General features: G+C 47.7%; 1 protein-coding gene across 1 annotated transcript; it reads left to right on the top strand.

The window, feature by feature from the left end:
- Positions 1 to 131: 131 nt before the first annotated feature.
- Positions 132 to 27750, top strand: SLC4A1 (solute carrier family 4 member 1 (Diego blood group)). The gene is made up of 20 exons (XM_043964144.1): positions 132 to 272; positions 7295 to 7377; positions 7542 to 7632; positions 8988 to 9049; positions 10535 to 10715; positions 11295 to 11430; positions 12419 to 12542; positions 12803 to 12887; positions 13373 to 13554; positions 16431 to 16641; positions 17354 to 17557; positions 17737 to 17885; positions 18107 to 18301; positions 19802 to 19975; positions 20557 to 20646; positions 21091 to 21257; positions 22783 to 23036; positions 24755 to 24924; positions 25050 to 25223; positions 26072 to 27750. The coding sequence occupies exons 2-20, from the start codon at positions 7363 to 7365 to the stop codon at positions 26150 to 26152; spliced, it is 2745 nt and encodes a 914-aa protein (XP_043820079.1). The 5' UTR covers positions 132 to 272; positions 7295 to 7362; the 3' UTR covers positions 26153 to 27750.

The raw sequence follows: 27750 nt of genomic DNA, 5'->3' as shown, positions 1-27750 counted from the left end.
TGGAGAAACACACAGCTGTCCAGATGTTTGTCCATGATAACTCTGTTTACTGGGCATTGGGCTGAAGTGGGGTGGGGTAGGGAAAAGGGGCTCCCAGGTCCCATGGGGCGGGCAGATTAGAAGGCGGGGCATGAGTCAGGGGTTTGTGAGCTGCCCCAGGGCGCGCGACAGAAGGCCAGATACTCTCGGAGAGGGTGTGAGATTCAGCTAGTGTGAACGGACACCTGGCACCCCAAGATCTCACCAAAGGAACCTAGCCAGCAAAATAGCAGGTAAGTAAAGTGGGGAAGGTGGTGGGAAAGGTAATGGGGTAGGGGTACCATGTCACCACTGGCCCCAAAGGGTTCCTTAATGGTTTCGGGTCAGAATCCATGTCTTGGCATGTCTGACTTGATTTCTAGCATGCATACAAATCCCCCTCCTGTTTTTTTTGTGTGTGTGTGAGACAATTGGGATTAAGTGACTTGCCCAGGGTCACACAGCTAGTCCGCTCCTGATTTTGAGCCCCAAAGAGGCATGGGGGAGACACCAAACCACCAATGTCAATGATAACTCCTTGCCTAAATGTCTGCATGGATCTGAGATTGGGTGGTATTAGGGAAGAGGAAAATTAGAAGATAAGTATGCAGCATTGAAATTGTGAGGGGCAGATATAAGAAGAGGGGACTCTGAGGACACATTTGTTATCTCCCCTCACCCTAGGGCAAGGCAACTATGCTACCATCCTTGAGACTTCATTCAAAAGTCTCTCTGCCTCCAATAAGGACTCTGCCAGGGTCGTAGTCACATCCCCACTACACCCCCCCCCAAGCTTTTTTTTTTTTGCCTGGGGCAATGAGGGTTAAGTGACTTGCCCAGGGTCACACAGCTAGTAAGTGTCAAGTGTCTGAGGTCAGATTTGAACTCGGGTCCTCCTGACTCCAGGGCCAGCACCTTATCCACTGCTCCACCTAGCTGCCCCCTCACCCCTCTCTCTTAAGGGGGCACTAGTCCCTCCAATAGGCTTTGGGGACTACAGATCACCTCCAGTCAGCCCTCATGTCCTCTGATGTGCAGCTCTTTCTGGAGTTAGCACTGCTCTCCTTGAAAAAGTCATCATCTGGTTGTGTCTCCATCCTTGGGCTCATCTAGGGAGGAACCCTGGAATCCCTCACATCCCCTGAGGGAGAGGAGTTCTGGAAAGAAAGGCTCCTCTGGGTAGCCTCAAGGGTGACCTAAAGCCTCTTCATTCAGATAAATTGTAATGGGAATGGGTCAGTGAAAGGGGATGAGGGTCTCAGCATGACCATGTCTGGGGCTGAACTACTGGAGCATCCCTGAGGGTTCAAGGCAGGCTTCTCTGCAAAGAATCATTAGAGCATCATAAGATCATAGGTTTGGGGGGGGGGAAAGATCATAGATTTGGGATTGGATGGAACCTTAGAAATTATTCTCCTTATTTTTCTTTTTTTTTCTTTATCTTTCTTTTCTTTTTTTAAATTCTCCTTATTTTTCTTTCTTTCTTTCTTTTTTTTGGTGAGGCAATCGGGGTTAAGTGACTTGCCCAGGGTCACACAGCTAGTAAGTGTTAAGTGTCTGAGGCCTAATTTGAACTCAGGTCATCCTGAATCCAGGGCCAGTGCTCTATCTACTGTGCCACCTAGCTGCCCTATTTCTCCTTATTTTTCAAAGGAGGATACTAAGACCTATAGGAGGTCACCCAGGATCACACGGCTGGTATCCAAGACAGCATCTGAACCTTCCTGAGTCTAAGTTCATTCCCCTATCGACTCTGCTGGGGGCTCTTAAACTGGGGCCCACAAATTTTGCTTTTTAAATTATTTTGATAATTGCATTTTAATATAATTGGCTTCTTTTGCAATCTTATGTATCTTATGGTATGCACTGAAAAACGTTCTTCTGAGAAGAGCTCTGTAGGTTTCACCAACTTGCCAAAGGGGTCCAGGACACACACAAAAAGGTTAAGAACTCTTGTTGTGATTTAGAGATGGAAGGGATGTTGGAGGTTATCTAATCCACCTCCCTATATTACATTTTACAGATGAGGAAACTGAGGCCTGGAGAGGTTAAACAATTTGTCCAAGGTTGCAAAGGTAGTGTTCAAGCTAGGATTTGAACCCAGAGCCCATGACTCAAATTTAGTCATTTTTCCACTGTGCCACATTGCTTTCCCTAGAAAAGGGAATCCCTTATATCCCTTGTCATTCATCCCATCCCTTTCCTTGTTGACACCTGCTAGACTACTTCCCACCCTGGCCCAGAGATCACTCAATATCAAAAGCCTTCCTGCCCTGAAAACCTCAGGCACATCCTCTTATCTGGCTTGGCCCTATGGGTTTGACTGTCTGGGTGCAGGGGGGTGGGGTAGGGGTATTGACAGAAATAGGGCAATGATAGGGGCTGGGAGGCAGCTTATCACCACAAGAACAACAACTGGGGCCCCACAGAGTGCAGAAGTGTAGGGGAGATGGGGAGGAGAGGCAATCTGGTTCCAGGGGGGATGAGGGCCGCTCAGCTGAGCCCCAGCCCAGATCTGGGTGGGGGAGCTCCCCCTTCTCCTCTCTTCTTCCTCAGCTGCTCAGGACCCCAAGCACCACAGACTCACAAAAGATCAGAGCTAGAAAGAATCTTAACGGGCAGCTAGGTGGCTCAGTGGATAGAGCACTGGCCCTGGAGTCAGGAGGACCTGAGTTCAAATCTGGCCTCAGACACTTGACACTTACTAGCTGTGTGACCCTAGGCAAGTCACTTAACCCCAATTGCCTCACAAAAAAAAAAAAAAAGAATCTTAGTAATCACCTCATCCAACCAAGGTCCTTGTGTTAAGGAGGATGACAGTAAGTGCCTAAGAAGGAAAGGACTCATCTGCTAGCACAGCCAGAATTAGAATCCAAGTCTTCTTATCCCACTGTCCAGAAATCTGTCCACTCATCACATTGCTCTGATTTAGCTCAGGAAAAAATGCTGGTAGGACCCAGAATGTGTGTTGGGGCAGGCGGGGCGGGGGGCAGAAGGTGGGAGTAATGGATGAGCATTTATAGCAGGATGGTGCCACACTGGGAAGTTTCTAGTTTGGCACCCAAGACCGTGGCAGGGGAAAATTATCAGGGTAAAAGAGATGTACCCAGGAGTGAGAACAGCCTTTGGAAATCATCATTTTTCAGGCATCATCTCCACATCCCGCAACTGGATAGAGAAGGCTGCTTATGTCTCACTGGATAATGGCTCTGCCACTCTCCAGAAATGATTGCTAGCTTTTCTATAGATAGCACCTTAAGGCTTTCAGAGTTCCACAGAATAGCTCATTTGATCTTCCCCATAAACCTATCCCCATTTTACACAAAGGGAAACTGAGGCTGAGAGTCAAGGACTTGCTTAGAATGGATAGTAAAGTGTCTGAGGCTTAAGATCCAAGCTTAGGTCTAACATTCCTGACTCCTGCCTCTCTGCTGTCCTACTTCCAAAAGAAAAGCAATCAGGGGGCAGCTAGGTGGCACAGAGGATAGAGCACCGGGCCTGGAGTCCAGAGGACCTGAGTTCAAATCCGACTTCAGACACTTAATACTTACAAGCTGTGTGACCCTGGGCAAGTAAATCATTTAACCCCAATTGCCTCACAAAAAAAAAAAAAAAGAAAAAGAAAGAAAGAAAGGCAATCAGAATGCAGTACAAATGAATTGCTTTATATTCATAAAAGTCACTGCATATCAAGCACAGCAGTAAAACAAAAAAAAACACATGTATTTAACTTTTTTTAGGGTTTTTGCTTTTGTGATTTTTTTTGATACTTGCCCAACATGCATGTGCTGGAAAAAAATAGTTAACAGGAAAACAACTTGAGATGATGACTAGCTTTGTTTAATGTCTTATGAAATTTTCATGAACAATCCAAGCATAATTGTTAAGAACGTGTGTATTAAGTTGATGTAAGTGGAATAAAAGTTTTATGAATGGGAAAAAAAGAAAGGCAATCAGTGAAAAGAGCATTGGGCTTGGGGTCAGGAGAGATGGGTTTGACCCCCACTTAGAGGCTGTATGACCTTGAGTAAATCAATTAATCTCCTTAAGCTTCAGTTTCTTTCTCTATAAAATTGGGATAACACTTGGACTACCTGGCTCACACGGGTATTGTGGGGAAAAGTGCTTTGTTAACCAGGCAGTAATTTTTTTTTTTGGGGGGGGGTCAGGACCTATAATTTCATCTGGGTGATGGAACTCTTGGGATAGAAACTCATTCTAGTAAGATAGGTCACCAATTCTCATCAATTCAGTATTTACTGACAACTGTCTATAATTTATTATATGGAGGCACCAAAAAGTTAAGTAAGGTGCTCATGATTACATAGTTCATAAATGAGACCAGACAAGAACCTGGGTCTTCCTTGACGTCAAGGCAGGCAGGCCTGTTATCAACCCTCCCATGCTGCATGTCCCTGTTGCAGATTAGTGTGAGCAATTACTGTTATCATTCTCCCACCAGCCTTGGAAGATCAGAGGGGCAGGGTGAGGATTGTCTATATGCTACAGATTTGGAAAATGGGGCAGAGAAAGACAAAAGTGACTTGCCACAGGTCACACAGCACCCTTAGGAGGGAAGTACACCACAACCCAAAGTCTCCCAGCCCTTTAGGTGACTAGCAATCTCTCTTCCCTTGGGCCCCCAGTGGGAGTGAGCAGAGGATATATAAAAGAAAGAAGGGGAAAGACAGAGAAAAGAAAATGGAGGATAGGAAAAGGGAGGTGATAGGAAAAGTAAAAGAACAAAGAAGAAGAAGAGATAAGGAGGAAAAAGGGAAAGAAAGAAGTTTGTGTTGTGATGCTGAGATATTTGGAAAAGTACAGACTGATGACCTGTGGGTTATGCAGGTCATTGCACAAATCTCCCTATATAGGATTCCCTGAGAGAAGCAAGCCCCAAAGGGGTCTACAAAACACAGTCCTCAAACTAGCTGTTTTTAGCATCTTGTCCTTTCTTCTAGTCTTCAAGTTTCCTCAGCCCAAGTGAGGGGAGTGGGGTGGTAAAAGGGAGGGTACATTATTATCAACTCTCCCATCTCTTCTTCCAGATTCAGAAAGTACATTCCTCCTGAATTCTTTTTCTTTCTTTTTTTTTTTTTGGTAGGGCAATGAGGGTTAAGTGACTTGCCCAGGGTCACACAGCTAGTAAGTGTCAAGTGTCAGAAGCTGGATTTGAACTCAGGTCTTCCTGAATCCAGGGCCAGTGCACCACCCAACTGCCCCTGAATTCTTGATTTGTTCATTTCTTGTCCTATACTGACCCAGTCCCGAGTCTAGGTTTGATGTTGTTCCATCTCCACATTTTAGCTCCCTAAGTTTGTTCTCCCATCAGGAATGTCCTTATCCAGAACCTACCCAACCCTCGAGGTCCTGCTTGTTCCAAAAGCATCCCCCAGACCAGGGAGATAGAGCTCTCTCCCTCTGCTGTCCATTTGGCACTTGGTCTCATACTAAACTTATACTATTGTCTAGCTCATCTGTTTTGGGGGGGGCAATGAGGGTTAAGTGACTTGTCCAGGGTCACACAGCTAGTGTCAAGTGTCTGAGGCTGGATTTGAACTCAGGTCCTCCTGAATCCAGGGCCTGTGCTTTATCCACTGTGCCACCTGGCTGCCCCCTTGTCTAGCTTATCCTTAAACATTTTATTGTCAGTTTATGTCCTATTCCTCTAAAGAGACTGTAAGTTCTTCATGGGCAGGAACCACATATCCTACTTTATCTTCTCCATAGTACCCAGAACTCATGCCACACACTTAATTTACACTCAAAATCTATTTGTGAATCTGATATGAAATAGTCTCACCTTCATTTCTTGTTTTTTGTTTGTTTGTTTAGGGGGGGCGGCAAGGCAATGAGGGTTGAGTGACTTGCCCAGGGTCACACAGCTAGCAAGTTTCAAGTGTCTGAAATCGGATTTGAACTCAGATCCTCCTGAATCCAGGGCCAGTACTTTATCCACTGTGCCACCTAGCTGCCCCTCACCTTCATTTCTAATGCTTCACTAATTTCAATCTATTTCCTTTGATCCTGTCTTTGGGGGAGCTAGACTAAAGCGAGTTCTTCCGGCCCTAGTGCTTTGGTAGTCTCCTCTGATCCCACCCTTGTATTTCCCCAAGCTGATGGCTAGTATCCAGTTTAGTTTCTAAGTTTCTCTTATTCATCCTTCAGCACCCAAACAGAAGGGTTTCTTTTCAGATCAATGTTCTTTCTCTGCCTCCCCCCCCCCCACCAAGGAATGAGGATGGAGGAAAAATGAGAGTCAAGTCCTGGCCTTTTTGGTTTTTTTGCAGGGCAGTAAGGGCTAAGTGACTTGCCCAGGGTCACAAAGCTAGTAAGTGTCAAGTATTTGAGGTTGGATTTGAACTCAGGTTCTCCTGAATCCAGGGCCAGTGCTTTATCCACTGTGCCACCTAGCTGTACCCCTCTGGATTCATTTTCTAGCTCTGGCTCAACCACTAGTTTGCTATGTATTTGGCCATCACTTGCTCTTTATTGGCCTCAGTTTCCTCCTCTGTGAAATTACTTTAAGGGGCTGGATAATCTAAAGTTCCTTCCAGATCTAATGGTGTAGAGATTGATGCTCATAGTGACACGGACTCCAGAATAATGGCACCTGTTCCTATAGTCTCAGGACTTGTGTGGGTACCATCCAGGACCCTAGTACCACCTCACCTTTCTCCACCCTTAGGGAAGTGGGAAAGAGGCCTCTGTGAAGACATGGGACCCATCCTTTCTAACTCCCTCTAGACCATCTTTGACCCCAAGATTCCCCCAAATACCTCTGAGACTGCTCCTTGCTGTGTGCAGCCACTTTTTTGATCAAGAGTAGGGGGAAATAAAAATTTTTTTTTAAAAAGGGGGCAGTTAGGTGGCACAGTGGATAGAGCACTGGCCCTGGAGTCAGGAGTACCTGAATTCAAATCTGGCCTCAGACACTTAACACTTACCAGCTGTGTGACCCTGGGCAAGTCACTTAACCCCGATTGCCTCACTAAAAAAAAACAAAAAACAAACAAACAAAAAGAGTAGGGGGAGAGGGGCAACTAGGTGGCGCAGTGGATAGAGCACTGGCCCTGGAGTCAGCTGGACCTGAGTTCAAATCCGGCCTCAGACACTTAACAATTACTAGCTGTGTGACCCTAGGCAAGTCACTTGACCCCAATTTGCCTCACCAAAAAAAAAAAAAAGAGTAGGGGGAGAAAAGTAGAAAGAACTCTAGGGTCCCTTATCAATTGCAAGATGATGCTATTAACCTTGAGACTATTTCCATTAATAGGTACCCCTTGCACGGGGTATGCTGGGACCGAAGCCAACGCTAGAAACTTGAACACCTAGAACCAAACCATGGAGGAACCACAGGTGGGTCCCTTCTACCCATCCATCCATCCATCCCCCCAGATCTTATGTCCCTAATAGGCTCAGAGGACCTTTGGTCAGGACCCCAGATTTCTATGGTGGGGATTGAAGGGAGGCATCGGAAAGGGAGTGATACTCACCACATTTCCCCAAACTCCTACTGGCAGATGGAGCATGAATTGGAGGAGAGACTGGAGATTGAGGGCTATGATGACGTTGGGGAACCTCCTCTGGAGGAGATTGTGGAGGAACAACCAGGTGAGTTACCTCTGTGCTTGAAGGCCTGACCTCCCTCCTACTCCTTCTATTGCTACTCACTCTCTGCTCCCTTCTGCTCAGTGCTACTCAATACTAGAACAGCACCACACAAGGGGAGTATGCTTCTCATCCCACCTCCTCCCCTGTCCTCCTTCCCCTAACCTTCAGGGACCAGTTCTCCCCCACCTCCCACCCCCAATTGAGATTGATTGAAGGGTAAACAGAACTTTGTTTGCAATGACCACAGATGGGGGAAAAGGAGGACAGGGGGATATTAGGGGGAGGGTCAGTCACCCGTGGGCTTTTAGGTGTGTGAGAGGGCAGCCCCAGGGATGCAACACCTTCCTCCCTACCTAAGGGGAGTGGGTGTGAGAGCCTCGCTGCAGGGTTAAGGAATATGGACGTGAGCCTGTCTGCCATCTTTGCCTGTCCAGTGACGGCTTTCAGCCTGGGCACTGAGGCCTGCACCTGAGATTGGGAGCTAAGGAAGCCCAGCATCCACCTCTTAGGAATGCCATCAGGGTGGGAGACCGGCAGGGAGGGAAGGGTTAGGACACTGCGCCCTTATGTTCATTGGAGGGAATGATTTGCCCTCTATTCTTGGCCCCCCAACCCTTGATGGGTGGGGCGGGGAGGGGGGAGGGGAAGGGGGAAACTGTCAAGGGCACAGAGATCCAGCATCCTCAACCATACGCTCTGCTTAGCCAAGGTTCCAAGTGGGGAGGGCAGGGCAGGTACCTGTTTACTGTCAATATAACTTAAGTGCCAGCAATTTTTAGTAAAGACAAGGGGCCCCAGTAAGTAATTGGGGTGCTTGAAGGGGAGGGGGAATGGAGACAGGATATAAGCAACTGCTCCTGTGGTTCCCAGAGCTTGGTGCAGAAGGTGGTGAGGCAGGGCTTGGGTTGGGTGAGGGGTAGGCTGGGCATAGGGATCAAAAGGCCTGGATGTATGTGTGTCAGGAAGACAGCATCTGGTCAAATCCCAAGACGGGGGGGGGGGGGGGGGGGGGGGGGGGGGGGCTATAGTAGGAGTCACTCTGATAGTGACTATTCAGTAATCTCTAAGCACCTTTGATTATCTGCTTCTCCAGGCCAAAATCAGAACGCAGGCACCCAATTGTTGTCCCTCCTAGGAATCAGCCTGGCAACATGTGGGGACTTAAGTATTAGAGTAAGAGGGTATAATGACTTTCCTGGGTCCCCAAGCCAAAGTCTATCAGGTGGATGTGGTGGTGGGGTGGTGAGCAAGGCCAGCAGCGCAGTAAAGGATCCAGAGGGCGTCCTCTAAGTGTAAGAGGACTGGGACTCTGCAGGACTTGGTGAGCAAAATCCACTCACCCTTGTTGTCTTTAGATCACGTCCAGGAGCCAACAGCCCCAGACTACCAGACCGTATCAGACCCGGGCACCCACGAGGTGAGCAGTCCCAGCCTGAGGGGCCATCCCGGCCCCTTGTGGGGTAGGAGCTCCACGCATCCTCTTCCCCATCGTGGGAAAGGAGATGAGAGGTGATGTGGGAGGGGGCAAGAAGACCTGTTTTCCAATCCTACCACAGAAAGGAAAAAATAAAAGAAGGAACATGTGGGTGGAGGGGGAAGATGAGACCCCTGAAATCCCCAGACAGATGTATGAAGAAAAGAATCAGGCAGAAGGGGAGAGAAGACCCCTCAGAGACATGGAGGAGAGGAGAGATGGGGAGAGGAGAGGAGAGGAGAGAAGAGATGGGGAGAGGAGAGAGGGAGAGAGGAAACAAACACATACTCATTCTCTCCTCTCCCTCTCCCAAGAGGTTGACAAGGGAAGAGAGGACACCCCAGGGAATGGAGAGCAGGTCCTGGTCTCCTAGGCCAGCAAGCCCAGAGCACCTTCGGCATGAGAAGCTTTCACACTGTTTCTGATTAGGATCGAAGGGCTTCCTTTCTCTCCCTGGCCAGAATCAAGCTGCCCGTACTTCCCCCCAACCAGGGAGACCCAGAAATGGGAGCAGGCCAAGGCTAGGAGAATTTTGTCCCTTCTTTTCCTTTCTAACTTGGGAGCAGATCACCCACTTGTTACAATATCTGATCTTCTCCTGGTCCTGCCCAATTGAGAAAGGTAGTTCTTGGCTTTGGACCCCGGCTCTGCTGAGGTCCCCCAGCACTCTCCTTGGGGCACTCAGGGAAAGGCAGTTCAAGAAAGAGAAATGTGCACTTGTGCACACACACACACACACACACACACACACACAGAATTGCATACACACATTTTCACTCTTATTGGGTCCCGCTCACACACATACATGTGTATGACAGTCTACTGGCAGACTTGGGCCTGAAGGCAGGAGAATGAAGCCCCCAGCCTCTCCCCATTTGATTCCAACCCTGATTTCCCCAGCCCCAGGTCCTCTTTCATCTACCCTTAGTTCTTTCTCCTTTCCTCTCCCAGGCTCCTTTGCCTCTACCCAATATTATTCTTTTCTTTTCATTTAAATTCAATTTTATCAGCCAGTACTATTCTTGATAACAAGCCCAATGGCTCTCTGGCTCAGGAGAAGAAGATGATATGGGAAATCCTTTTTGCTACAAGGATTGATGAGAGAAAGGGCCAGGTTCACTCCTTGATTGGGCAGCAACCTGGAGAATAGGTAGATGAATAAAACCGGGGTCTAGGGTCCCTCCCCAGGTATTTCTCCTACTTCACCCAGTCCTCGTAACACCTGTGCTCCCCATTTCTAGCCTTCTCCTTACCCCCGTGTTCCTCATTTCCTTTCAATGGCCACCTCTGTCATGCCTGCCCTCCCTAACTCTAAGACCCAGGTTATCTCCAATTTTCATTTGCCCAGTCCCTACTTTGAGCTTGGGACCTGTCATGGCCCCATTATCTGCTCTCCCTAACCTGTCTACTTCCCCGGGTCCCCAATAGGTATACGTGGAGCTGCAGGAGCTAGTCATGGATGGGAAGAACCAGGAGCTTCGGTGGATGGAAGTGGCGCGTTGGGTTCGACTGGAGGAGAACCGGGCGGAGGCAGGGGGTTGGGGCCGTCCCCACGTTTCTTGCTTAACCTTCTGGAGTCTCCTGGAGCTACAGAGAACTTTTAAAAAGGGTGAGGGGGGGGGGCAGCTAGGTGGTGCAGTGGATAAAGCATGGGTCCTGGATTCAGAAGAACCTAAGTTCAAATCTGATCTCAGATACTTGACACTAGCTATGTGACCCTGGGCAAGTCACTTAACCTTCAATGCCCCCACACACACACACACAAAAGGGTGAGCAGGGGTGCTGGGTTCCGATTCCACTTCTCCTGAGAACCTTTTTCCTGTGCCCCTCCCTTCATAGCCTGCTCTCCTAGGATTGCTGACTGCCCTTTTTCGAGGCCTGTCAAGGTTGTGCTTTGTGATCTCCACAGAGGGATGTAGATGAGGAGATGGAAGCAGAGCAGATGTTTTCTCTTTATTTATTTGCTTGTTTTTAGCATTCCTTTGTTTTGAGTTCCAAATTCTCTTCCTCCCTCCAGCCCACCCCCCCCCCATTGAGAAGGGTGATATAATACCCAATATGATATCCATTCTACATGTGAAGTCAGTGCAGGTATTTTCTTCACCCCCAAGTAGAGGGAAGCAAGACCCTGGAGAGAGCCCCTCCCCCCCCCCACCCCACACCCTGATCCTGCCCAGTTGCTTTCTAGGCACTGTGATCCTGGACCTGTCAGAGACCACCCTGCCTGGGATTGTCAACCAGCTTCTAGACCAATTCATCTATGAAAGTCAAATCCGGCCCCAGGACCGGGATGAGCTGCTTAGGGCCCTGCTGCTCAAACACAGGTAACCTCGACTCTCCCCACCAAACACATATTTATTTACACATGCATCTTCCTGGCATCTGGACCCTGATCTGTAACTAGGGTGAATCTATCAGAGCTCTGCCCCAGGGCGGAAAATTAGGAAGACCCTGACGGCACCCTCAAGGGGTATTTTTCTCAACCCCAGCTCCTCTCTTGCTTACCCAGCCCCTGGTGAAGGCTCAACCTAGAAAGCACTTCTTCCTGTTTCTAGCGTGGAAATTTTATTTTATTTTATTTTGTGTTTGTTTGGAGACAATCAAAGTTAAGTGATTTGCCCAGGGTCATAAGTGTCTGAAGCCAGATTTGAACTCAAGTCCTCCTGACTCCAGGGCCACCACTCTATCTCCTATGCTACCTAGCTACCCTGAGCACAGATATTTTAAAGGGTGTAGACAGCACCATCCAGAACTTTCTCTAGAGTTACCTGATTTTAACAGGGTCAGGGAACTCTAAAGGTTATTTACCCATCCCTCTGCCTCCAGGCAATACTTTCTCCATAATTTCAGATAAAATACTATCTACCAAATCCTCAAACTTGATAGAGAAGTAATCTGTGCTCCCTCTTCAAATCACAGACTTCAGAGCTGCAGAGGACCTCAGAGGTCATATAGTCACACACATATCCACCCTCATTTTATTAGAGGAACAAACTAAAGCCCAGATAAATGGACTTGCCCCAGTAAGTTGCAAATAGAAGAGCCAAGATTTGAACCCATACTTTCTGATGCTTCTAATTCTCTTTCCATTACACCAAATGCACTGTTCTGACTTGATCACTTGGGATATCCTACCCCAGAGTTGCCACAGCAAACCCTCTTAACACAGTGCATGGAATGGAGTATGTACTTAATAAATAAATGCTTTATCATTCACTCATTCATTCATTCATTGTGTGTAAACCCCAGGGAGTAAGCTCACCTATCCCTTGGTCCCCATTTAGCTCCTGACCCCCTCTTTGTCTTTTTTAGCCATGAGGGAGAGTTGGAGGCTCTGGGAGGTGTGAAGCCAATTGTTCTAAATCGCTCAGGAGAATTCTCTGAGCCCCTGTTGGCCCAACATCCCTCCTTGGAGAACCAGATCTACTGTGAGCCGGTAAGGCTGGGGGAGAGGGCCAACAAGAAAAACAAGGAGGTCAGAGGGTCCTGGGGCCTAAGAGGTTAGGAGAGTTTGAGCTGGAAGGGGTGGAGGGAAAGGAAATACTGTGGGGAGAGCCTAGAAGTTCAGATTTCTTGGGTCCAGGTTATCCAAGTGACACAACAATTTGGGGAGGGTAAGGTGGTAAAGAGGCCTAGAGGAATAAGGCAGTGAATATAGCTCAGAGCCCCCTGTCATCATCCCTTCCCTCCTGACAGGGAGAAGGTTCCTCAGGCAGCCCAGGGCCATCTCACATCCTGGAGAAGATCCCTCCTGATTCAGAGGCCACACTGGTATTAGTGGGTGAGTTGTTTGTGCCTCCTCCCAGCTTTTTTGCCCCATTCTGGTACACACACCCCTGCCACCTCCAGGCCCCATCCAGCTGGGGCTGGGATTCCACTTCAGGTCCAGTGACACTGAGCTGAGGGGCCTTTCCTTTCTCCTCCATGTCCTGCCCTCTGTTAAAGGTAAAATTCTAGCTAAACTGTCTAAAATATCTAATGAGTGGTCACCAATAAATTATAAGCTTTAGCAAGAGTTAGGCTTTTAAGCATTCATTAAGGAGAATAAGAATTTGGTAAAGAGAGAGAGAAAGGCCTACATTTATTATTAGATTTCCTTTCTCTTCTTCCTACCTCCTTCCCATTGCCTTACACTCTCCTTCTCACAAGCCCTCCCCTGTCCCTAAACTCTACCCTAGCCTGTCTCTCCTATGCCCTTTCATTCCTAAGAAACAGACAAACAGCCAACTCGCCTGGCTTCCTAACTCCTCCTCTCTCATTCCTCAGGTCGTGCCTCCTTCCTGGAACATCCCATCTTGGGTTTTGTGAGGCTTCAGCAGCCAGCCATGCTGGAAGGGGTGGAGGTTCCAGTGCCTGTCCGCTTCCTCTTGGTACTCTTAGGGCCTGAGTCACCCCATGTGGACTACATCCAGCTTGGCCGGGCTGCTGCCACCTTAATGTCTGAGAGGGTAGGTGTGCATTCCTGGAGAACAACATAAGGGATAGGAGGAGGGTTTGGTGGGAGAACTAATGTCAAAGGTCAACTAGGCATAATAAATAAGGCCTGACTGGCCATATTTAACCCAATCTTTCCAAGTTTGATCTAGTTTAATCAAAATTGACCTATTCAACCCAATTTAGTCTATTTCAGTCTAGTTTGGTTTCATCTGGCCTGGCCTGGTTTGTTCTGGTTTGGCCTGGTTCAATAAACCAAGCAAGCAAGCAATAAGCACATATATTGTTGTTGTTCAATTGTTTCAATTGTGTCCAGCTCTTTGTAACCCTATTTGGGGTGTTCTTGGCAAAGATATTTCAGTGGTTTGCCATTTCCTTCTCCAGTTAATTTTCTTATAGATGAGGAAATCGAAGCAAATGGGGTTAAGTGACTTGCCCAGGGTCACACAGTTAAGTAAATGTCTGAGGCCATATTTGAACTCAGGAAGGATTTGGTCCTGGCACTCTATCCACTGAAGCTCCACCTAGCTGCCCTATGGAATATATATTAAGCACCTACTATTCCAGGCACCCTACCAAGCACTAGAAATACAGAGACAAAGATGAAATAGTGCAGTGTGCCCTCAAGAAGCTTATATTCTATGAGGGAGACATCACATACACATATAAGTACATGTAAAATAAGCATATGCAAAGGTCATGGGGGAAGGGAGGAATCTGGAAAAGGCCTTATGTAGCAGGAGGTCTTGGAGCTAATTTAGGGGGGGTAGGGCAATGAGGGTTAAGTGACCTGCCCAAGGTCACACAGCTAGCAAGTGACAAGTGTCTGAGGTTGGATTTGAACTCAGGTCCTCCTGAATCCAGGGCCAATGCTTTATCCACTGTGCCACATAGCTGCCTCCTTGGAGCTAATTTTTGAAGGATGCTAGGGATCAAGGTGAGCAGTGCATACATTTCAGGCATGGAGGATAGTTGCAATGTTACCTGGTTTGTCCCGGCTTGACTTGATTCAGCCCAGATTGGTGTGGAGTAGACTGGTTTGGCCTAGTATGTTTTGATTTAGCCTGCTCTGACCCACTTCAGTCTGGTTTAGATGAGATCAGCTTGGTTCAGTCGGCTTTAACCCCAACATCCTGATTTAACCTAGCTCGGCCTCCTTAGTTCCTTCCACTATTCTCCTTGGTCCTGAAATAAGGCCCTTGCAGGGCTGACGAGGTGTAACGATCGGAATGACGCCACCTGCTGGAGACTTACTGTAGAAGAGCTCCGCCCATGAGGTGAAGGTCTTTGAGGGCAAGACCATGTGTCTTTTCTTTGGTGTCAGGAAGTAACTGTTTGCTTGTGGGAGGAAGAAGGGGGAGCCTGGCTCTCTCTCTCTCTCTCTCTCTCTCTCTCTCTCTCTCTTTCCTGTGGATGCTGGCGGAGAGCGGAACTAGAAATGCGCTCTCCCTTTAATAGATAGATGAATGTAGGCCTTTCTCGCTCTCTTTACCAAATTCTTATTCTCCTTAATGAATGCTTAAAAGCCTAACTCTTGCTAAAGCTTATAATTTATTGGTGACCACTCATTAGATATTTTAGACAGTTTAGCCAGAATTTTACCTTTAACAGAGGGCAGGACATGGAGGAGAAAGGAAAGGCCCCTCAACTCAGTGTCACTGGACCTGAAGTGGAATCCCAGCCCCACTGTTTCTTAGCTGTGTGAACCTGAGTAAATCATAGTCTCTCTGGGCCTTCCTTATCTTTTTTTTTTTTGGGGGGGGTGTTTTTTAAATGTATTTTATTTTCAATTCAGGGAACAAAATAAGCATTTCCATAACACAGTACAATAAAAAAGATGATTGCACATGAAACTGCAAATCTACCATGTATAAGTTTTTATTCCCTCCAAATAGACAACAGTTATCATGCAAATTTCTTTTTTCTTCCTTTCCTCTCTACCCCTGCCCTAGAGATGGCCACCATTAGACACAGATAGGCATATGTATGCGAAATTTAATCTGTCCATACCTCTATTTATCAGTTCTTTCTCTCTCTCTCTCTTTTTTTTTTTGGTGAGGCAATGGCGGTTAAGTGACTTGCCCAGGGTTACACAGCTAGTATGTGTCAAGTGTCTGAGGCTAGATTTGAACTCAGGTCCTCCTGAATCCAGGGCTGGTGCTCTATCCACTGTGCCATCTAGCTGCCCTGATAGTATCTCTCTTTATGTGTCCATTATTTCCCCCTCTCTGGGCTTTCCTAATGTAGAATGTAAGCTTAGACCAGATGACCTTTAAGGTCCCATCCAGATTTCAGAAAGGCCTGGAAAGACATATATGAACTGATGTATTGTGAAGTGAGCAGAACCAAGAGAACATTGTGCACAGAGACAGCAATATTGTTGGATGAAGAACTGTGAAAGACAACTATTCTCAACAATACAACAATCCAAGACAATCCCAAAGGACCAATGATGAAACATGCTATCTACCTCCAAAGAAAGAACTGATATTGATGGAACACAGACTGAAGCATGTTATTTCTCACTTTCTTTCATTTTTTTCTTTTAATCAAGTTTTCTCATGCAAAATAACTAATATGGTAATGTTTTATATAATCATACATGTATAACCTATAACTGATTGCTTAATGCTTCAGGGAGGGGAGAGGGGAGGGAGGGAAGGAGGGATAAAAATTGAAACCCAAAACTATAAATAAAAATGTTTATTACTTTTTTTAAAAAAGGCCCCATCCAGATATATGAGCTTATAAATTTGGGAGAAAATCTACTCCTAGGGGCCGATGATAAAGCTGATATGGAAGGTTCCGAGTTACTGGAAGCTCAGGAATTAAGACTGCTTGGCTCCCAGTGGGTCTACAACATATTCACCTCTCTTCCCCTCCTCTCCAGGTGTTCCGAATGGAGGCCTACCTAGCCCATAACCGCAAGGAGCTAGTTCAGTCTCTTGAGGGTTTCTTGGACTGTAGTGTGGTCCTGCCTCCCACAGATGCACCCTCAGAGTCAGCCTTACGAACCCTGGTACCCGTGCAGCAAGAATTGCTTCGAAGACGCTACAAGCTCAGCCCCTCTAAGCCTGATCCTGACTTCTACAAGGGACTAGGTATGCCCTGTGAAATCTCAGTCACACTCCTAATTTTGCCCTTCAATGTCTTCCCTAAATAACACTGTCCTGCCCCTCACCTGATGGAGTCAAGAATATTGACTTTGAGATCAGAAAATGGGGGACTGAGATCCTGGCTCTGCCACTAATTATCTGTGTGACCCAGGGCAAGTCACTTCCCCTCCGCTTCAGCTGCATATTCTTCTTCCATAAAATGTGGGGTTTGGGTTGGATGCTCAAAGTCCCTTTGAGGGGGCAGCTAGGTGGCGCAGTGGATAAAGCACCAGCCCTGGATTCAGGAGGACCTGAGTTCAAATTCAACCTCAGACACTTGATGCGTATTAGCTGTGTGACCCTGGGCAAGTCACTTAACCCTCATTGCCCTGCAAAAACACACACACATACAAAGTCCCTTTGAGCTTCTAAATCCTATGGACCTTCCTCCCCATTCTTTACTTTCCTCTATCTCTCCAGGGCTCACCTGCATCCTGCTAGACATCTAATTCCATAGTTCCCCACTATCTTCAGCCCCTGGTCCTCTCTCCTCACCCCAGCCTACCCCATCACCTTATTCACTTCCAACCCTTCTCTGCCCCATCTCCCCCAACCTACCCCTGACCTTCCTGGGAACCAAAGTGGGAAGAATAGGGACCTGAAGTAGGAAGAGAGACAAGTGTCTCTGAACAAGGTTCTCTCTCCCCTCTCCCTTCAGACTTGAATGGGGTTCCAGTGGCCCAGGATGACCCCTTACAACGGACAGGCTACCTCTTTGGGGGTGTGGCTCGGGATGCTCGGCGCCGTTACCCCAAGTACCTGAGTGACATCACAGACGCACTTAGCCCTCAGGTCCTTGCAGCTGTGGTCTTCATCTACTTCGCTGCCCTCTCACCTGCCATCACCTTTGGTGGCCTCCTAGGTGAGTGCCATCCATCCCCAGTCTTCCTTCATCCAGGGGTCCTCTCTAACGACACTACCACCAGGACTCAGAGCCGTGGCCTTAACCTCTGGCCTGTTCCTAGAAGCTCTGCTACTCTCTGAGCTGCTGGCCTCTGTCCCAACTCTTACTTCCACCTGACTTCTGATTTTGCCCCTCAGGAGACAAGACTGGGAACCTGATGGGGGTGTCGGAATTACTCATCTCAACAGCAGTGCAGGGCATCCTTTTTGCCCTGCTGAGTGCCCAGCCCCTGCTTGTACTTGGTTTCTCAGGACCCCTCCTTGTCTTTGAGGAGGCCTTCTTCGGGGTAAGAATGTCCTTTCCCCATGACTTTGCCCCCATCCCCTCTTTCCTACACCCACGTGTCACCCCTCGCCTCTCCCTGATGAGGCCTGTTCCTTTCAACCTGACTCTACGTGGCCCTCAGTCCTTCTTCCCCCAGTGCTCCTACTTATCTCTACATTTCCCCTTTCCCGCACCCCTGCTGCTGCATTACATCTGACCCATGTCTGTGCCTCTACCCCACAGTTCTGCACGAGCAACAACTTCGAATACATCGTGGGCCGGGTGTGGATTGGCTTCTGGCTGGTGCTGCTGGTGGTCCTGGTGGTGGCCTTTGAGGGAAGCTTCCTGGTGCGCTACATCTCTCGATACACTCAGGAGATCTTCTCCATCCTCATCTCTCTCATCTTCATCTATGAGACCTTCTCCAAGCTCATTACGGTCAGGGAACTGTGCTTGTGTGTGTGTGTGTGTGTGTGTGCGTGTGCATGTGCGCGGCTGTCTTTGTACCAAGCTATGGGATGCCACACACCCCTGGTCGAGCCATGACCAATGACACACACATTCTCTGTTTGTGGATTTGGGGCTCCTGTCCCTGGGTGGGCAAATACCCCACCTTCTAGAGTCACGCTGGTATCATCTCCCCTTTTATACTATATAGATCTTACATGTACATAGTTTAGATATATTCTCTCCCATTCGAACATGAGATCCCTAAAGGGTGGGCCCAAGTTTTTGTCTTTCTTTCTATCTCCAATGCTTACTTTAATGCCTGGCACACAGAGATGTTTGTTGACTGACCAACTGTGTTTCTGATGTTCAGTCATGTCTGACTCTTCATGACCCCATGGACCAGAGCACACCCCGGCCCTTCTATCTTCTACTATGTCTCCAAGTCTGTCCGAGTTTGTGTTCATTGTTTCCATGACATTATCTATCCATCTTAACCTCTGCCATCCCCTTCTCTTTTTGCCTTTAATCTTTCCCAATATCAGGGTCTTTTGCAATGAATCCCGTCTTCTCATTTTGTGGCCAAAGTATTTAAGCTTCAGTTTGAGCATTTGATCCTCCCTTGAATAGCCTGAATTTTTTTTGGGGGGGGGGCTGGGCAATGAGGGTTAAGTGACTTGTCCAAGGTCACACAGCTGGTGTTAAATGTCTGAGGCAGGATTTGAACTCAGGTCCTCCTGAATCCAGGGCCAGTGCTCTATCCACTGTGCCACCTAGCTGCCCCGTGAATTAATTTCAAGTATTGATGAGTTTGATCTCCTTCTTGCCCAAGGGACTCTCAAAAATCTTCTCCCATGTAGATACCAGCAAAAGCCTGGGGTTTGGGGTGGGGGCTTAGGAGCATTTTTGAGGGGTTTAAGTCCCTACCTCCCTTTATTGTGTTTTCCTCTCATCCTGTTTTCTTTGCTTGTCTCAGTTAGGGTTGTGACGTAGGAAGTATCTGTGTGCCTCTATCTCTACTCCCCAGAGTGTCATCTGGAGAATGGGATTGGATGCCAGGGTGTCTCTGCTGCTGTCTGAATACCCCTTTAGGGTGGGGTGGACTCTTTCTATTGCCCAGTCTTCTCTGAACTTGGTCCCTCCTCTTGCCCCAGTCCCCCATCTTTCACCTTCACAGGCTTTTACCCTCCCTCCACCTCCCCCCACAAGTTAACAATGAGGGGGAGGGGAGGTGGGGCCCAGGATGCTCCCAGCCATATCCTCCCCCTCCCTAAAACTAAATCAGGATATCAGGGAAATCAGGATCCCCACTGTTGCCATGGTGACCAAAGGAGGGAGCAAGGGATGGATGTGGGGAGAGGGGTTGGGCAGAAAGGGCCTGAAAGCAGCCCAGGGCGGGCCTGGAAGCTGAAGGGGGGGTGTGGGGAAATGGGGGGGGAGTAGACACTCTGAGCTGAGACCTTCCCTTTTCCCTCTACCACCTCACTCTAGATATTCAAAGAGCATCCACTGCAAAGAAACTATAACGTCAGTGCGGTCTGGCACCCTAAGCCCAGTGACGCCCTGCCCAACACCGCCCTCCTCTCCCTCGTGCTCATGGCTGGGACATTTTATTTTGCCATCACATTTCGCAAGTTCAAGAACAGCTCTTATTTCCCTGGAAAGGTGTGCCCCTGCCCCAGCCCCCTCATCATCTGCCAGCTGCCATCCCCTCCCCAAAGCTCCCCTCCTGCTCTTCCCTCTCTCAACCATCACCTTCCCTGCTTTTTGGCTTATTCCCCCATCCTCTTCACTATCACCCCCAACTCGGCCTACCTGGCTCCCTCCACCCTTACCCCCATTCCTCTGGGGCCCATAGCCTTCACATCTGGCTCACTGCTGCAGGGGCTTCTAGGCCTCTGGAACCAGGATGGGGACAAAAGGAAGAGAGTTCCAGAGAAGAAAAAATACCTTTGTTGGAAGGAGAAAAGGGTTGGGGCTTCTGTTGGGAAAGGGGGAGGGAGGGTGTGAAGAGCTATCTGAAGCCCTAGAAATAGCAGGAACCTATAGAAATAGCTGATTACCAGGAAATGGGGGAGAGACAGAGACAGAGGTGGGGGGAAGAGAGAGAGGCGGGGAAGAAGAGACAAAAGAGACACAGGGTCGAGGGAGAGAACCCCACAAAGACATGTAATGGAAGCGAAAAGGTTCTCATGAGCCTAGAAGGGCTGGCTTCTTACAATCTGTCTCTCCATCCACCCCCTTAGCTTCGCAGAGTAATTGGAGATTTTGGTGTTCCCATTTCCATCTTCATTATGGTCCTGGTGGATGTATTCATTACAGATACCTATACCCAGGTGAGCTCCTTTCCCCAACATCCCCCTGATGCCCCATGAGCCTTTATCTTCTTCAGATATCCCTCACAAAACCCCTCCTTATTCCACTAGAATTTGAGGACCCTTCATGGGACACCCCACAACAAACTACATCCCTGCTGCCTCTTCCAGCTCCCCAGGATCCCACCAATCTTCCTCAGCCTTAGGACTCCCAGGGACCCATTTCCCCCAATACACATCCTTTTTATTAGATTTCCTCCCCCCACAGCCTATACCTTAGTTCCCCACAGTTATCTCCTGCAATCTCCTTCCTACCCCCAATAGTGTAGCCCTTGGGCCTTTTTGCCCAAGGACTCCCACCAAGGCCTGGTGTCTCCTCCCCCTCAGAAGAGACCAAATTCCTATCCCTTTTTAGCCGTGAAGGAGCTGAATGCCATGATCTCCCTCTCTCCCCCCTTCCCACAGAAACTCAAAGTGCCCAAAGGCTTTACAATCTCCAACTCAAGTGCCAGAGACTGGTTCATCCACCCCCTGGGCTTGCGCAAGACTTTCCCCCTCTGGATGAAGTTTGCTTCTGCTGTGCCAGCTCTGCTTGTCTTCATTCTCATCTTCCTGGAGACTCAGATTACCACGTAGGGGAAGGGGCTGGGGCAGGGGCTGGGGCTGGGGCTGGGACCAGGGGCTGGGGCCAGGGGTTGAGACATGAGCTAGGGGATTGTGTCTAGGGGCAAGAGCAAGGGCTAGAGGCTGATGCTGGGGCTAGGGGCAGAGGCCAGGGGCTGCATCAGAAGCTAAGGCTGGGAAAGGGGCTAGGGTTGGTCTGTAGCAGGGAAGCTAGGGAAGAAAGGTAGACAAATGACAAGACAAAGGGGAGAAAAACAGAAGTATGATGGAGTCTTAAGAGGCCTGGACCAAGAATCAGGAGACCTGGGTCCTAGTCCTACAGCTCTGCCATTAGCTTATTATAGGACACTGGGCCAAACATGTTTCTTGGATAGGCCATTTAACTTTCCTGCTTCTCCATTTCCTCAACTATAAAATGAGGGGGTGGGGGCAGCTAGGTGGTACAGTAGATAAAGCACCAGCCCTGGATTCAGGAGGACCTGAGTTCAAATCTGACCTCAGACCCTTGATACTTACTAACTGTGTGACCCTGGGCAAGTCACTTAACCCTCATTGCCCCGTAAAAAAAAAAAATTGAAAATGAGGGGGAGATGGACTATATGGCCTACAAGTAGAATGTCTGGTCCATCTCTGGAGCTCTAAGAATAACAATAATAGCTAATATTTTTACAGCATTTTAAAGCCTTTAAAGCGCTTTATGCATATTATCTCATTTGATTCTCATAACAACCCCGGAGTTAGGTGCTGTTATTATGCCTATTTTAAACCAAGAGTTAAATGATTTGCCCATAATCACCCAGCTAGCTAGTGCGTGAGGCTGGATTCAACTGTCTTCTGGATTCCTATGTGCCACCTAGTGGCCTCTCTTCCCATGGCACTTCAATTTTCCCCTCTGTAAAATAGAGACATAGGCTCCTCTTGGCAGAGAGGCTGTAAGCTTAAAGTGGAAGAATGACATATATTTTTGGACAGAACTTTGTCTTGTTTGACTAGTCATATTTGTTACCAGGATTTTGATTTTCTTTTTCTTTTTCCCCTGGGTGGGGAAGGCAAAAGAGAGGAAAAAAAATTTTTGTTCCTTGAAAAAAGTGAAATAATTTTTTTTTCCTTTTTAATAAAGAGATTAGACTGTGACCACTAGAGGCCTAAGGCCTTGACTCTTTTTGGTTTTAAAGAGTTAGAGCTAAGGAAAAAGAAATAGTGTCTAGGAAATAGGGAGAAGGGATAGGGGAAAAAAAAAAAAGGGGGAGTCCGGGAGACTTGCAAAATGATTCAGGAAAGAGTAGTAGAGAGATAAGAGACACACAGGACAGAAAGACAGGTACAGAGGAGCCAGAAAGGAAGACAGAGGGGCAGAGAGATGCAAAGACAGAGACTCAGGAAAGACGAAAGAAGAAGGGCACAGGGACAGAAGCAAAGTAGCAACTGAGAGAGGGAGGCAGGTTTACAGGGGGCTAGCAAAGCTAGGGGAAGAGGCTCACAGCATCCATCCATTCATTCATTCATTCATTCATTCCCTGATCCCCCTCCCAGGCTCATCGTCAGCAAGCCAGAGCGGAAGCTGATCAAAGGCTCAGGTTTCCACTTGGACCTGCTGCTGATCGTGGGCATGGGCGGGGTGGGCGCCCTGTTTGGGATGCCCTGGCTCAGTGCCACCACCGTGAGGAGCGTGACCCATGCCAATGCCCTCACCGTCATGAGCAAGGCCAGCGCTCCCGGCGACCGGGCTCAGGTCCAAGAGGTTAAGGAACAAAGACTCAGCGGACTTCTGGTCTCAGTGCTTGTTGGTGAGCAATATCCCCTGAAGGCAGCTTCCTCCTAAATCCCGTCTCCTACAGTCCCTTATCCCCTACTCTCTATTCAATTCCCTGCAGCTCCTGCCCAAATCCTCTTCCCCCTACCCCCAACATAATTCCACCAATTCAAGAATCCCTGCAGGGACTGCTCTGCCCTCATGAAACCATGGAAGTTGCCTTTCTTTGTATCCCAAGCCCTTAGCATGGTGCCTGCTTGTAGACTGAGTAACTCAATTACCCGTCATGAGACCTGGGCTCCAACTCTGGCTCTGCTACTAACTTGCTCAGATTAATCATTTCCCCTTTATGGGCTCAGTGTCTTTACCTGTAAAACCAGGAGGTTGAACTATATGATAATCAGCAATATATGTAGTAATTTTTAGCATATTACTAAATATTTTATTATAGTAGTAAATTAAATAAGTATTTAGTAAATATTAAATACAAGATTTAAATATCATGAAATATATTTCATTAAATATTACTAAATTAGTAATAGTGTGTATATTTAGTAATATGATAAGTATTATCTAGTTCAACCCCTAATTGATTAATACAGAGTGCATTTAATATTCAAAAAGCACTTTACACAGATTATCTCATTTAAAACTCACCACCACCTTGTGGGACACTAGTGGTACTCTGAATGTCAGAGGCAAAATTTAAACCCAGGCCTTTCTGATGCCAAGGGATGCTAACCACTGCACCAGACTGCTTTTCTGAGTGTTACAGTTTGGTTCTTAGCTACTATGCTTCTCTGTTTCCTTCTTGTCTACACTGATTTGGCACTGTAGTGGACCCTGAAAAGTATCAGGTGAGGTTCCTGACCTCAAGGAGATTAGGGAGACAGAATGGGCCCCCACAAAAAGATAACTAATTCTATGAGGTATATACAGGATGGGCTATGGGGGAGGGGGAAAGCCCTGAGGGTAAAGGGGATTAAAGAAGCCCTGTAGTTCCTCCAAGTCCCAACTCTGTCAGGTTAGCCTGGCTTCACATGGAAAAACATTAGCTAGATCTCTGTCTCAGCCTTCGTGCTGCCCGAGATGTGGGTTGCTCTTCTTCCCCCTCCAGACCCAGGAAGAATCTGTCATTCAGTCAATCAACAAACATTTATGAAAGCCATATATTGTGCCTGGCAAAGGGGGTACAAAGATAGACAAAAAACAGTCCCTATCCTCAAGAAGTTTACATTCTAGTGAGGGAGACAATATCCTACCTTTCAAGGTACATTCAAGATAGCAGTTGGAAGATAAGCTCACAGAGGTCAGTGTTAGCAGCTGGACAGTCCAGGAAAAGTAGACTCTTAAAGGTGAGCAGGAAAGCTAGGTGGTGCAGAGTGCCAGGCCTGGAGTCAGAAAGACTCATCTTCCCGAGTTCAGATCTGGCTTCTGATACTTACTAGCCGTGTGACCCTGGGCAAGTTACTTAACCCTCAATTGCTCAGAAGAAAGAAAGAAAGAAAGGAAGGAAGGAAGGAAGGAAGGAAGGAAGGAAGGAAGGAAGGAAGGAAGGAAGGAAGGAAGGAAGGAAGGAAGGAAGGAAGGAAGGAAGGAAGGAAGGAAGAAAGAAGGAAGAAAGAAGGAAGAAAGAAAGAAGGAAAGAAAAAGAGAAAATAGCCAGTGGAAAAGTCTCGCATGTCATACTCAAATTCCCCAAATCCATAAAGCTGCCCAATCCTGCTCAGCATTTCTCTCGCCCCTCATCAGGTGTTTCCATCTTCATGGAACCCATTCTGTCGAAGATCCCCCTGGCTGTTCTTTTTGGCATTTTCCTATATATGGGAGTCACGTCACTGAGTGGCATCCAGCTCTTTGACCGACTTCTGCTCTTCCTGAAGCCCCCCAAATACCATCCTGATGTGCCTTATGTCAAGCGGGTATGGAGGGAGAAGGATGACAGGGGGCAGGGAGAGGGAGGGGGCATGAGGGAAGATCGTGTGCTGGGGGGAGGGTCTTCAGGGCACGGACTAGGCTGATCTTTTGCCTCCCCAAACCCTTCCAGGTGAAGACCTGGCGTATGCACCTGTTCACTGGCATTCAGGTTATCTGCCTGGCAGTGCTGTGGGTGGTAAAGTCAACACCTGCTTCCCTAGCACTGCCTTTCATCCTCATCCTCACCGTGCCCCTGCGCCGATTCCTGCTGCCCCTCATCTTTCGAAACATTGAGCTCCAATGCGTAAGTGGGACTGTGTGGGTTAGGATGAGGGGCTAGTCTTCAAACATCTTTTTTTATTTTTTGCATTTTTTTTTCTGGGGCAATGAGGGTTAAGTGACTTGCCCAGGGTCACATAGCTAGTGTCAACTGTCTGAGGCTGGACTTGAACTCAGGTCCTCCTGAATCCAGGGCCGGTGCTTTTTCCACTGTACCACCTAGCTGCCCCCTTCAAACATCTTCTACTGGTCCAGCTGAGGTAAGGGGAGGGATGGACGGGACGAGAGCAAAATCGATCAGACCAAATTTGTATCAGGAAGGTGGGGGGTTGGGAAGAGTTTCTGGGTTCCTTCCTTCCTGGGACAGTATAGTCTAGTGAAGAGCGTTAGTCTTAGAGTCAAATCCCACTTCCAGTACTGACCAGCTTCATACCCTGTGACTCTGTGACCATGGATAAGCTATCCTTCTAAACCTCAGTTATCACTGTAAAATAAAGATAATAAAATTTTGGGAGGCAGCTAGGTGGTACAGTGGTTAAAGCACAGGCCCTGGATTCAGGAGGACCTGAGTTCAAATCCAGCCTCAGACACATGACACTAGCTATGTGACCATGGGCAAGTCACTTAACCCTCATTGCCCCACAAATAATAATAATAATAATATTTTTACTACCTACCTCAATGAGTTGTTGTGAGGAAAACACTTTGCAAAGTACTGTAGACATGTGAGTTATTCTTTCTGAGCTTGGACGGGCACTGCCTAGTAAGGGGGTCAGAGAAGAGCTCCTGAAGTATCATAGGGTGAGCTGTGACCCAAATACTCTGCCACCCTCAAGACCATTTTTTCTCCTCTCTCACCTCCCTTGACTCCAGCTTGATGCCGATGATGCTGAAATCACCTTTGATGAAGAAGATGGCAGAGATGTGTATGATGAAGTACCCATGCCGGTGTGAGCCAGGAAGACTGCCCCCAACATCCTCCCATACTTTCTCAGCTGCGGACACCTTCTTCATTGCCTCCTGTGTTAGAGAAGTCTGTACCTACTCTGGATGGAATGATGAACTGGCAAGGCATTTCCTGTGGGCCCAGGACGACTGTCCATCCCTAGGGTGGGGAGCTGAAGATATGGGAGTGGGTGAAGAGGAACCACTAGGGAAAACTATTATTTATAGGTTTGTTTTGTTTTGTTAGTTGTATGTTGTGCCCCCAAGGAACTGAGAGGAACAGGAACCTCTCTGGTCCTCAGTTTTCCTATCTTGAAAACAAGGGAATTAGACTAGATAACCTCTAAGATTCCTTCCAGCTCTTAGTCCTGGGATTCCTCAGTTTGTATCCCCTTAATCACACATTCTTAGAAACATAAACACACATACACATCACTGTCACACCGATATATACACACACAGAGACACAAACACACACCCCCTCACACCTTCATACCATCATAAAAACTTAGACTGTTGGGACTGGAAGGGCCCTTAGACATCATTTCATCCAACTCTCTAATTTTCTAGAGGGAGAAACTGAGGCCCAGAGAGACCTACTTAGAGTTAGTTAATGGAAGAACCAGGCCAGAACTCTCTGCACTCTAATTGCCAGACTCCAATTATACACCGTGGGCCATTTTAGCAATCTGCCACCAGCTGCTCTGTGGCTTGAGACGAGACAGGAGTGGAGTAAGGGGAGAATCTTGGCCTTTCTACTCTCCAATCCTATGAAACCCTTCCCACCTACCTGGAGACCTCCTGGCTCTCCATCCCATCTGATGAATTTGGTGCTAAAAAGGCTTTGCCCCATAGCCAAGGTGGGAGAAGTTGGAGGGAGTGATCAGGACAGGAATTTAGAATTATTTTGCCACTTTCCTGCACACGCTCCAGCAAACAGTCAACTGAGTCTCCTCCAAGTAGCCTCTGTCAATAGGGTTTAAATGGGTGTGTGTGTGTGTGTGTGTGTGTGTGTGTGTGTGTGTCTGGGTGTCTGGGTGGGTGGGAGTGCTGGGGATGGGGGTAGAGGGGGTGGAAGGGTTGAGGAACAAAGACTTGACCTTTGGAAGGAAAGAAAATTTGACTAGGAACAGATGGTCAGAAAGAATAGCAGAGGGCAGGGGTAGGGTTTGTAATTTATTGTATATTTTCTAAGAAAAAGTTTAATACCATTTTAGCTTTAGTACCTGGGGAATCAGGGACCTACCCCATTCTCCTCAGCACAAACTTTGGGGAGACAAAAATTGGGTGAGGAGAGGGTAGGAATTTCCCCAGGAAGTGGAGAGGGACAAATATATTTTTTTTTACAAAACAAAAATATAAAAAGAGTCAGAAAAACCTGCATTTGGGGGGAAGGGTGACTTGGAAGAAAGTCAGGGTGACTTGGGGATGATGATAATGATGATATATTTGGCTTCCATTCCTGAAAGCTGAGCACTCCTCCTCCCTATCCCCTTTCTCTGCTACTGCTGGGAAAAAGTGATGAAGGGACTACACAAAGAAAATCCCCCCAAATCCCCTCCCATTGCTTGTGAATTTGTTTTGCCAATAAATCCATTTTAACTGTC

Source organism: Dromiciops gliroides, chromosome 4 (genome assembly GCF_019393635.1).
Source record: "Dromiciops gliroides isolate mDroGli1 chromosome 4, mDroGli1.pri, whole genome shotgun sequence".
In the NCBI taxonomy this organism is placed as follows: domain Eukaryota; kingdom Metazoa; phylum Chordata; class Mammalia; order Microbiotheria; family Microbiotheriidae; genus Dromiciops; species Dromiciops gliroides.
The sequence above is the reverse complement of the archived record's forward strand: the minus strand, read 5'-3'. Positions and strand labels throughout refer to the sequence as shown.

What these genes read in the sequence shown, in the direction of transcription:
- SLC4A1 (XM_043964144.1), top strand. An exon ending in GGCCACACTGGTATTAGTGG is followed by an intron (nt 12,888 to 13,372) that starts GTGAGTTGTTTG and finishes CTCATTCCTCAG; the next exon opens with GTCGTGCCTCCTTCCTGGAA. An exon ending in CCTTCTCCAAGCTCATTACG is followed by an intron (nt 18,302 to 19,801) that starts GTCAGGGAACTG and finishes ACCTCACTCTAG; the next exon opens with ATATTCAAAGAGCATCCACT.